Source organism: Gracilinanus agilis, chromosome 4 (genome assembly GCF_016433145.1).
Source record: "Gracilinanus agilis isolate LMUSP501 chromosome 4, AgileGrace, whole genome shotgun sequence".
NCBI classification, from domain to species: Eukaryota; Metazoa; Chordata; class Mammalia; order Didelphimorphia; family Didelphidae; genus Gracilinanus; species Gracilinanus agilis.
In genome coordinates, this window is record NC_058133.1 from 134210725 (window position 1) to 134223746 (window position 13022).

The 13022-nt window shown below is 35.5% G+C and overlaps 1 protein-coding gene across 1 annotated transcript in view; it reads left to right on the plus strand.

The window, feature by feature from the left end:
• The window catches only part of DNAH14 (dynein axonemal heavy chain 14), a 374871-nt gene that overhangs the window by 208605 nt on the left and 153244 nt on the right, over positions 1-13022 (plus strand). Inside the window, exons 40-41 of the mRNA XM_044674970.1 lie at positions 3607-3688; positions 10478-10734. Coding sequence (XP_044530905.1) covers positions 3607-3688; positions 10478-10734 — 339 coding nt within the window. The remainder of the gene's footprint in view (positions 1-3606; positions 3689-10477; positions 10735-13022) is intronic.

A 13022-nucleotide genomic window follows, 5' to 3' on the forward strand; every position in this document is an offset into this window, starting at 1 on the left:
CATTGTCCCAAACCCAAAGGAAAATTGTGATAGTGGTAGGGACAAGATTTTCTATTCATCTCTCCTCGATGTAAAAGGAGACATTGAAAGACTTCAGAATTCTGATTAGTGACTAGTGAGGCTTTCAGTGGAGGCAGAGAAGTGGGAGCCAATAGCCACTGAATGAGGTATATATTGTCAGATGTCACTAGGGCCTTGATTTATTTTGCTTGAGTATATTTATCATAAGGAAGTATTTTATTCTAAAGAAAGGAGTGACATTTTTATTAAACACCTATTATGTGTTAGGCACTGTGCTAAGTGCTTTGTAAATATTATTTCATTTTATTAAATATTGAACATATTAAATATATATTAATTCTCACAATAATATTGGGATATAACTATTAATATCATGCCCATTTTTATTGAGGAAACTGAGTCAGACACAGCAGAAGTGATTTGTCAGGTCTTCCTAACTCAGACCCAGAACTCTAACCATGGGGGTAGGGGAAGAAGAAGAGATTATGTTATAAATGTGAGGAAGTAGTGCAGGTAGGAGAAGCAGTAAGCCAGCTAGTTGGTTTCTATGGCAAATTAAAATTACATCATAAGACAGAGTTACAAAAAGGACCCAGGTTACAAACTGTAGTTTAAGTGTCAAAAAAAAGGAACATGGAAACAATAACTGATTGATCAGTACAGAAAACTCCTTCTAACACTCTTAGGATCTGTCTGTGTTTCTGGGCAACATAACCTGGGTCCTTAGTTAAGAGTCTCTAAACCACTGATTCCCAAAGTGGGCACCACCATCCCCTGGTGGGTGCTGCAGCGATCCAGGGTGGGTGGTGATGGCCACAGGTGCATTTATCTTTCCTATTAATTGCTATTAAAATTTTAAAAAAAATTAATTTCCAGGGGGCTAAGTAATATTTTTTCTGGAAAGGGGAGTGGTAGGCCAAAAAAGTTTGGGAACCACTGCTCTAAACAGAAAGTACAGGTGGTCCAGCTTCCCCACCAAGCAGAACTAGGTTCAAACAATGCAATAAAATTTCCCCTAATGACCGCATTTGAATAGTTTTCACAAGGCAGAATTTGGACTAGGTCCTTTACTGAATAGAATGGGAACTCAGCTAGCCCCATAATTGAGTCAAAAGATGGAATCAGGGTGGTTCACTCAGTTCTCACAATTAACCACTTGCCATCTTAATTCCATCAACTTCGCACAATTTTCCCCCTTTTGATCTGGAGAAGTTAATCCTGCTTACTAGGGAAACTGCTTCACGTTTGAAACTTCATCTTTCCTAGCATTCTAAACTCTTTGACTTTAGCCGTCTTGCTGGCTGACTGCATTGTCTCCTTTAGAAATCCTACATTCCACAAAGGTATGAAAACACAGACAAGATAATAAGACAGACATATAGACTAGGAAAGAAGTTTCCTCCTTTTAGGGGGAAATGGAGAACCAAAAATTCATCTGATCAGAATAAGATTTTTCAGAAGCTTGCCTTAATTTCTTCACTTTGCAGTGGTAAAAAGACCCCTCCTGGGGCCAGAATAAATGACCAAGAGAATCCCTCAGTGATTTATATCAGATATTACATAACTCAATTGCATGCTGTTGACTCATTCCTGTTACTATTGGTCCCATGGTCCCACGTTATCAAAATTCTATCCAAGGGGAAACCTGTAGGTTGAACTCTATCTTCTATCATGATTTCTAAAAACCCTAAACTTAATCTAAGTCGAAAGAACTTTAAAAAGGGGCAAATGTGAAACACCTCAGCTATGTGGTGAAGTAAATAAAGAACTGGGCATGGAATCAGGTGATGACCTGAGTTCCAATCTGGCCTTAAGACACTTACTAGCTGTGGGACCCCAGGTAAATCTTTTAGCCTCTGTTTCCCTCAGTTTCCTTATCGGTAAAATGGGGATGATAATATCGCCTACCTCCCCCCAAACAACAAGGTTGCTGTAAAGACCAAATGAGATAATTATAAAGAATTTAGCACAGTCTCTATAATAGCATATTTTATATATATAATATACATGTATATAATATTTGCTTTATATATAGCATAATAGCTATAATTTTACATATATATGCATATATAATAGCTAGCATATAATAGAGAGTATATAAATGTTACCTTTATTATCATTATCATCATTGTTGTTATCAGTTTTATAAATATACATTAGCATATGTATCAGAATAATATATATCATCTATCATATCCATCATCTATATCTATATCTATATATATCTAATTATATATGTAAATATATAACTGAGATTATATATAAATATAAAATATATTATATATTATATTTTAAAATATATATTATATATAAATTATATATTTAAATATATAATATAAAATAAATATATGCTAACTATATAAATTAAATAAATAAATATTGTATGATATATAGTGCATAATATAACATTATACATATATATAAAATCTTAGTTATAGCCAAACTGTGGCACTAACTGCTGGCTGACTTGCTAATATACTTCAGCCCATTCCTTAGTGCTGTAGTGAGCTGTGAGAGAAAAATAATTACAGTTTCTCATGGAATGTCAAGGATGCATAAAAACCACAATTTAGGAAAAACTACTGTACTGTAAAGAAATGGCTAGTCATTCCAGCAAAATGTGATCTGGAACCAAAAGGCTATGAAATGAAGGAAAGCATTTTATGTCCTAAAGAATATATCTAGGGGTAGCTAAGTGACACAGTAGACAAAGCACCAGGACCTGCTTCAAATCTGGTCTCAGATACTTCCTAGCTGTGTGACACTGGGCAAGTCACTTAATCCTGTTATGATTAAAATTATCTTGAGAGACTGATCTTGCAGGAAAAATATCAGTGTATTGATTATATCTGTTTATTGGTTAGGCTAGCATCATAAACAACAAAGTGACATAAAGGTCAATGTCCTTCTCAAGTGACCTGAATCTTGACCTCATTACTCAATCCCTCCCTTAAACATCCTAAGACTTCTTAGATTGGCAAACAACTAATTAAGAGATGGTTCATCAAACTATCCACCCTTCCCCATCCCTACAGGTGTTTTTTGTCTTATTCTTGAAAAGAATCACCTTAAAACTTTCCTATAAGCCAGAATCAATGAAAGTAACACATTCCTGGGGATTCCTAAGAACAAAGAAAATGCAAAAAGCAGCAGATTGGATACGATCTCCAACCTAGACCCCAGACACAGGACTACATAGTAATTCTGCCTAATATATAGGAAGTGGGACCTTTCTACTTCAGGGGTCTGATACAAGATTTAATATAATATATGAAAAATAAATTATCACACCATTTGCCTAGCACTTACTTCTTAAGTACCTCACTCTGTAATCTAGAAAGATACACTCTTTGGATGAGTATAAAAAGGTAGACAGCTGGAAAAGAAATATTCACTTCCCCATGAAGACTACTGGGTCATCTTGTTAACTCCTTTATCAGTCTGAAAAGGCAAATCTAGAGCAGTGTGGTTTTTACAAATTTCACCACATTTTGAAATTTAAATGGTAACCGTTTTTGCTTTGCTAACTTAAATAATGGAAAATCTGATTGCTAAAAAACAATGTTTTTCTATCCCTTTTTCCAGCTACTGAGATGGATCTAACTCCAGTACAGACGATGAAATATTCTGTTCAATATAGACCTGCAGAGGAGAGACAAAAAAAAAGGTCAGTCATAGATTTATTTTGTGATGAATCAGTATACTCAAAGCATCTATTTCAAATTGGTTTACCATAGTTTTATCAGGCATTTGTATAATTATCAAAGAAATCTTTCAATTATTAAGCCTAATGATTGCTATAATAAGTATTGTTTGAATTCATTGGGTTGGAATCTCTTCATGAGAAAGGAATAAATCATAATGAACTTTTTTGAGATTACTATAATCTTCGTTGTTGTTGTTGTTCGGTCATTTCAGTCATGTCTGACTATTCCTAACCCCATTTAGAGTTTTCTTGATAAAGATACTGGAACGATTTGCCATTTTCTTCCCCAGCTCATTTTACAGATGAGGGAACAGAGGCAAAAAAGATTAAATTACTTGCCCAGGGCCACCCAGCCAGCAAGTGTCTGCGGCCAGATTTCAGCTCAAGAAGTTATGTCTTCCTAACCCCAGTAACCAGGACTCTATCTGCTATGACACCTAGCTGTCCTAGGATCTTAATAAATAATCTCATTAACTGTTGTATTAAATTATAATTGTAGTGCATCAAATGATGCCCAGTCTCCTTTGGTATTGTAGGAAAATGAAGCTGTTAGGGCCACATGAGAAGAATTTTATTCACTGTCACCTATTATGAAGTCCTGAGACAGTAATATCAGTTTTGCTTATAAATAAAGATGTGCTAGTAAATATTTAACAACCAGCTGGAGTGGGATAAGAGGAGCAGAAATATATGCATAACCACATTTTAAAGTTTAATCTGCATTATTAGCATCTTCTCCATCACTTTCTGAAGTTTAGACAATTAAAAAACAATAAATCAATGGGGGCAGCTGGGTAGCTCAGTGGAGTGAGAGCCAGGCCTAGAGACAGGAGGTCCTAGGTTCAAATCCAGCCTCAGACACTTCCCAGCTGTGTGACCCTGGGCAAGTCACTTGACCCCCATTGCCTACCCTTACCAATCTTCCATCAAGGAACTAATACACAGAAGTTAAGGGTTTAAAAAAAACAAACAATAAATCAAGCCCTGATTGTAACATTACTAAATTTCTTATATGTAATTGCTCACAATGAAAATTTAACAATAGGCTCTCTAGAGCCTATACAAACTGGTTGTAGCTTACCCCTACAAAGATCAACCTTTAAATTAGATAACTATTAGAAATAGTTATAATTGTTAACCAGTATGTATTTGTTTTCTATGTAATATATTCCATGTGTGCTATATACAGTCATACTTGTTAATAAATATCAGTATAATGGATCATTTTAGAATCATTCAAAGATACGGATTAAATAAGGATTACATTAAAAAGTACACCAAAGAACTGATCCATTAAAAAAAAGGAAACGGGAGCATGCTTTAACGAATTAAGAGGGACAGATAAGTGGCTCAGTGGATAGAGAGCCAAGTCTGGAGCTGAAGTTCCAGGTCCTAGGTTCAAATCTGACCTCAGACACTTTCTAGTTGTATGATCCTGGGCAAGTCACTTAACCCACATTGTTTAGCCCTTATTGCTCTTCTGCCTTAGAACTGATACTTAGTATCGATTCTTAGACATAAGGTAGGGATTTTTAAAAAGGATTTAGGGAATCATTTTTTAATTATTTGAATAACTTGAAGAACCTTTATAAGAAACACTAACCAATCTGAAACCCTTTGTAATATCTATGTAACTAAGAATCCATTTCCAGGTTATTTAGTAGTTTCATTTTTAAAGCATAGTGACAGATGGTCACTGGAGATTCTCAAGGAAGAAAGTGATTTGTTCAGACTTGTGCTTTAAAAGAATAGTTGAGAGGAGAGGCAGAGCTAAGATGGCAGCTTAGTAGCAGGAACCTTCTGAATCTCCTTCCAACTGATTATTACAAAGCATCTCAAAAGGACAAAAATCAAAATCAGACAAGTAAAGGGGCTCTCCTGCAGGAATCAGCCTTAAAGATAGGCAGTGTTTGTGGATTCCCAAGCTATAAGGGGCAAACCTGTACTTATCAAAGGACAAGCTGATCACCCATCTCCCACACCACTTACCATGCCAGAGTCACAGTGAGGCCTGGGGCAATCTCTAAATTCTCAGGGGCTGGCTGAAAGCACCATAAACTTACCCCTGAGGGCAGTGCAAGGCCTTGGCAGCAAGACTTGAGACCAGAGGCTGAAGAACATGGAGCCTGGGCAGCAGAGGACAGTGCAGAGCTTAGGCAGAGATAGGGCTAGACACAGCCAAGGCATCAGGGCCTGGAAAGATAGCCTCAGGGAAAAACACTTTAAAGCACCCTACACAAAAACATCCCTTACTTGTCCTCACTTGTGCTTCTGACTGGGAAGGGAAAATATTACCAAGGCAAAGCCCTGTAAGACAGAAGCTAAGAAAGCATTCAACATGCAGGAATCCCAATATACTAGTGGCAAAAGGAATAAGCAGCAGCAAAAAAAAATTCTTGACCCTGGATCATTTCTATGGAGAAAAAGAGCAAAATACAGAAGCAACAGCAGAAAGTGACTAATAAGCAAACCCATCCAAACTTTCCCCCACAAAAATGGAAATTGGTCACAAACTCTCAAGGAACTCAAAAAGAAGTTCAAGAGCCAAGTAAGAAAGATAGAAGAAAAATGGAAGAAAAGTGGGAAAAAGAAATGAAAGTAATACGAAAAAGAAATAACAGCTTAAAAGACAAAATTGCCCATATAGAAAAAGAGGCACAGAAATAAAATGAAGTAATAAGCAAATCAGAGGACAGAACTGACCTTCTGGAAGCCATGAAAAGCGGGATAGACCAAACCAAAAAGGCAACTCAAAAGATTATAGGTGAAAATCAGTCCTTAAAGACTAGAATTGGACAAGTAGAAGCTAATGATCTCACAAGAGAGAAAGAATTAATAAAGCAAAATCAAAAGAATGAAAAAATAGAAGGAAGCATGAAATATCTCATTGAAATGATTATTGACCTAGAAAACAGATCCAAGAGAGACAATTTGAGAATTATTGATCTACCAAAAAACCTGGAACAAAATAAAAGCCTTGGCATCATATCACAAGAAATTATCCAAGAAAACTGTCCTGATATTCTTGAACAAGAGGGCAAAATAGGCATTGAAATAATCCATAGATCGCTCCCTACGTTAACTCTCCAAAAGAAAACACCAAGGAATTTTATAGCCAAATTTAAGAACTTCCAGGCCAAGGAGAAAATATTACAAACATCCAGAAAGAGACAATTCAGATAGCAAGGAGTCCCACTTAGGATTGCACAGGTTCTGGCAACCTTCACACTAAAGGACCACAAGCCTTGGAATGTGATATTCAGGAAGGCAAGAGAATTGGGTCTACAACCAAGAATTACCTACCCATCAAAACTGACTATATACTTTCAGAGAAAAGTATGGACATTTAACAGAATAGAAGATTTCCAAGCATTCCTAAAGAAAAGACAAGAACTAAATGGAAAATTTGATATCAAAATAAAAAATTCAAGAGAAATATGAAAAGGTAAACAAAAAGGAGGGATGAGGAGAAATGTTAAGGGCTTCAGTAAGGTCAAATTGTTTATATTCCTATATGGAAAAATGGTATTTGTAACTTTTAAAAATTGTTTTCATCATCATAGTAGATAGAAAATTATTCATAGTTGAAGTTATGGTTTTATGTTGTTCAAGATGATATGTAAAAAAATTTGAGGAAGGCACAAAAAAGAGGATGGTACTAAGAGAAACTTGAAGGAAGAAAAAATAGGATAAATTATACCACATAAAGAGGCACAATGAGGCACATGGTGGAGGGGGAAGGGAATACTATAATAAGAAGGGGAGAAAGAGAGTGATAATAGGTAATGCTTAACTTACTCTAATTGGAATCAGTTCTGGGAAGGAAGAACAGCCAGATCTATTGGGTAATAGAATTCTATCTTACTCTATAGGGAAGTTGAAAGGGAATAATGAAGGAGGGAAGTGGGGTGGGTAAGTATTAAAAGGGAGGGAAAGGTTTGGGGGCGGTGTTTAATAGACCTTAAAGAAAAATAAGAAAGGAATGAGAAGGGAGAGAGTGGGGAAAAAATTAAAATAGAGGGGAAGAGGAGCGAGGGACTGATTAAAAGCAAAACACTGGTGTAGAAGAAAATAATGAAAGAAGAAAGGGCAAGACTAAAAGAGAAAATCAAAATGATGGAGAATACACAGATGGTAATCATAACTCTGAATGTGAATGAAATTAACTCACTCATAAAACAGAAGCAGAGAGCAGAGTGGATTAAAAACCAAAATCCTGCGAACATATATCTGTCAGATCTATGAGAGAAAAGAATTTAAGACCAAGCAAGTGATAGAGAATATTATTAAATGTAAAATGAATAATTTCAATTACATTAAATTAAAAATGTTCTGTACAAACAAAACCAATGTAACCAAAATTAGAAGGGAAGCAACAAATTGGGAAAAATCTTTATAACAAAAACCTCTGAAAAAGGTCTAATTTCTCAAATTTATAAGAAGCTAAGTCAATTGTTCAAAAAAAATCAAGCCATTACCCAATTGATAAATGGGCAAGGGAAATAAATAGGCAGTTCTCAGATAAAGAAACCAAAACTATTAATGAGCACATTAAAAAGTGTTCTAAATCTCTTATAATTAGAGAAATGTAAATCAAAACAAGTCTGAGGTACCACCTCACACCTAGCAGATTGGCCAATATGACAGCAAGGAAAGTTATAAATGTTGGAGGGGATATGGCAAAATTGGGACTCTAATGCATTGCTGGTGGAGTTCTGAACTGATCCAACCATTCTGGGAGGCAATTTGGAACTATTCCCAAAAGGCTTTAAAAAAATGCCTGCCCTTTGATCCAACCATATCACTGCTGCATTTGTACCCCAAAGAAATAATAAGGAAAAATACTTGTACAAAAATATTCATAGCTGTGCTCTTTGTGGTAGCAAAAAACTGGGAAATGATGGGTGTCCATCGATTGGGGAATGGCTGAATAAATTGTGGTATCTGGTGGTGATGGAATACTATTGTGCTGAAAGGAATAGTAAACTGAAGCAATTCCATGTGAACTGGAAAGACCTCCAGGAATTGATGCAGAGCTAAAGGAGCAGAACCAGGAGAACATTATACACAGAGACAGATACAGTTGCACAATCAAACATAATGGACTTCTATACTAGCAGCAATGCAATGATACAGGACAATTCTGAGGGATTTATAAGAAAAAACACTATCCACATCCAGAGAAAAACTTTGGGAGTAGAAACACAGAAGAAAAACATATGATTAATCACATGGTTTGATGGGGATGTGATTCGGAATGTTGACTTTAAATGATCAATCTATCACAAATATTAATAATATGAAAATAGGTTTTGAACAATGATACATGTAAAACCCAGTAGAATTGCTCTTCAGCTCTAGGAGGGTGGAGGGAGAAGGGGACAGAAAGAACATGAATCATGGAACCATGGAAAAATATTCTAAATTAATTAAATGAAAAATTTAAAAATTAAAAAAACACCAAAATACTACTACATGTTGTCTACAAAAAACACACCTGAGGCAAGTAGACACACACATGGTAAATGTAAGAGGCTGGAGAAGAATTTATTGGGCATTAGCTGAGAAAAAGAAGGCAGGAGTCTCAATCATGATATCTGACAAAGCCAAAGTAAAAATAAATCTGATCAAAAGAGATAAGGAAAGTAATTACATCCTAATAAAAGGTAGCATAGAAAATGAATATCAGTACTCAACATGTATACACCAAATGGTATAGCATCCAGATTTTTAAAGGAGAAACTATTGCAGCTTAAGGAGGAAATAGATAGTAAAGCTATACTAGTGGGAGACATTAACCTTCCTCTATTAGATCAAGATAAATCAAACCAAAAAATAAATAGGAAAGAAGTAAGAGATGTAAAAAAAGGAAAAAAGAAATAAGGGACAGCATAATGTAAAGAAAATTTATGTTGATAAAATAACAAGGTAACACGTTTTCATGACCTATAACTTCTCAAAAGAAGACTAGATGACCTTTTCTACAGTCTTTTGTAGGAAGAATTCTGTTCAGGTAAAGGTTATATACTAAGTGACCTTAAAATCATCTTACCAGCTGAAATTCTATAAGCTAAGAAAAAGAAGTTCAAAATTAGTGGCTTTTTCTTGATTATTATCTTCTTACATAAAAACCATTAAAAATCAGTATAGATTTGGGTTAGTAGACTGAGTTCATGAGCTTGTAGAAGGTCTGAATTAAGATCCCAACTCTGAGTCTTGCTCTGGGATCCTGGGCAAGGTGCTTAATTTGTTAATGCCTAATGCAACTTCCTAGGACTCAACTCACTAAGCCATTTTGTTTTCCAAATCATCTCCACCTCTCTCTTCCCTCCCCACACTGGGATATGGTATGCGATTTGATTGGGGTCATACATTTATTGATAGATAGAATTTCAACAGCAGGAATTCCCTTTATTGGAAATGAAAAAATCACAGATGCCTCATTTTTGTATATTTAAAAATCAAGTTTCATCTTAGAAGAAAAGAAAATCCAAAATTTGCAAATGTTATCAAAAGAAATAAAACCATAAAGATTCAAATATTCCTTTTTTGTAATATGTTACCTTTTGAATAAGAAATAATTGCTGAACCTTAAGTTTTTATAACTATACTTTGTTTTTTTAATTCCACATAAACATTTAATAATGATATTTTAAGCAGAAGTATATATCTAAGTAAATTAGTGAGCTGATTTCTTCATCATTCTTTCATTCCTTCTCTGCTTCCCAATCTTTTCATTCCTTACTTTAGTACCTCTTTCAAAAAAAGGTTCAATCGTGAGGAGTCAAAGTGGTTTCTTCAGAGATATCCTGAAAAATTATGCATAATGCTTGATAAGATTTTTGTATTTGCATTTACTTGGGCTTTTGGAGGAATTTTGAAACGTGAAGATGAACACGAAGATGATGTTCTGTTTGGCTCAGGGTATGGAGTGGCAACCCTCCGAAAAACAACCTATGACTTTGACAACCTTGTTCATGAATTGTTTGAAGGAGATCCACCATATGGTATGTTCTTATGCACAGAATCAAAATGGAAAAGGCATGCCATTTGACCTTTGTTTTCAATTGATTCTAAATCTTAAGTACAAATCTGTTTATGTTTGGCCATAAATATCTTTTAAAATTCTTTATTTTAGTTAAACAAAAATGAGGGGATTGGACTTCATGACCTACAAGGTCCTTTCTAGCTCAAAATCTAGTCTCATCAACAAACCAACAGAGTGGCCACAACAGGCACTAAATGCAAATTCTCTACATGTAGTACCTTATCTCTTTGTTGAAAGAAGGAAAATGCCTTTCATTTTCTTTTCTCCAAAACAAATTATTACAATTACTCATTTTACTTCTTTTTAGTAATTTTTTCCTTTTAAAATAGGAAGAACAAAAATGTGAGAAAATCAATAATTATATAAATTTCCTAAATAAATATCTTATCTCATCTTCAGCTAATTAAAAATCATCAGATAGTTACAGGGAGTGCTAATGACATAAGTAAATGTCTGCCTCATGCCAAAGTAGGGCAGTCACCTGTGGATTTTGAATGAATAAATATGATGAACTATTATTTACAAATGATAATGAGAGACACCAAACAAGATAATAAAAGTTGGTAGCCAGTTTTTAAAATAATATTTTACTTCTGCCCATCAAAAACTTTAAAGATTGAACAAAACTTGCTTAGATTTAATCTCCTGATCGTTATCTGAATCTTCTATTTTAAAAAAAATTCTGACACAAACCTGCTACAGGAATAGTTGGGTGGCTCGATGGAGAGAGAATTGGGCCTAGAGATGGGATGTAGGGTTTAAAGCTGGTCTCAGACATTTCCTAGCTGTGTGACCTTGAGCAAGTCACTTAACCCCAGTCACCTGGCCTTTACCACTCTTCTACATTGGAAATGATAATTGTATCAATTCTAAGAAAGAAGGAAAAAATTTTTAAATAGCTACATAGCTTTCAGATTCATGTCAGTCTTTGGCAGCTTGTCTGACTGCTATAAGCTGGCAATATAGAAGGGGGAGTAACATTTTGGAAGATATCTTCAGGAACAATTTGCCACAAATCCAACTGAACCACACCAAGGTGTCACAAATGATCTCCCAGTTCACTGACACCATCTTGCATCTTATTAGCCAGGGGAAAAAATCATGATAAGAATATAGTTTTAGGTGGATCCATGAGTTTCTGAGCTCAAAAGTCATTTGCAACTACTCTCTTCCAAAATTACAAATTCTTTCTTCTCTGAGTTTTTCTGACATCATTTCATCTTTGTTCTCCTACTCCCTGTCTGGCCACTTCTTTTCAGTCTCCTTTGCTGATTCTTCATCCATATCATTCCCCCTAATTGTAGGTGTTCTTCAACGTTCTATCCTAGGCCCCTTTCTCTTTTTTTCTCTATACTCTGTCTTCCCTGAGCTTTATTATCTCTTTGCAAAAGACTCCCAGGACTAAATCTATCTAACTTCAGTCTCTCTCCTGAGCTTTAGTCTTACATAATCAACTGTCTAGTCAACATTTCAAACTAGATGTCCAGCAGGCATCTGAAACCCGACATATCCAAAACATTCTATACTCTTCCTGTTCTCCAAAACACCTAACCATCTTCCAGGCTACACAATTTCTGTTGAATCTGTCCTTCCAGTCACCCTCATTCAAGACCGCATTGTCACACCAGACTTCTAACTCTCTCTCATTCCCTATATTCAGTCAATAACCAAATCTTATCATTTCTACCCACCACCTCTCACATCCCTCCTCCTCTCTCCACCTACACAGCTCACACTCTATTTCTGGTTCTCCTGCTCTCTAGCCTGGCTAGTTCAATAACCTCCTCACTGGCCTCTCTCATTCAAGTTTCTCCAAACTCCAATCCATCCTCCGGTTTCCAGAATGATCTTCCTAAATCACAGAGCTAACTAACCATGTCACTTTCCTACTCATTAATGTTGTTATTTCCTCCAATATCAAATATAAAATATTGTTTAGAAGTAAAAATCCTTCACAACCCAGCCTACCTTTCCAACTTAATCATAGATTACTCCCCTTTACACGCTCTGAATAGCTAACTAACATTTTTATTGTGCTTTAAGGTTTGCAAAGTGTTTTACATATTTCATTTTATACTCGCAATAGCCCTGGGAGATGGGTCTATTATTATCCTCATCTTAGAAACGAGAAAACTGGGGCAGACAGTAGTTAATGGCAAATGCCTTGCCCAGGATCACAAGCCAGTGCCTAAGGTAGAATTTCAACTTAGATCATTCTCTGACTCCAAATACTTCACACTATCTACT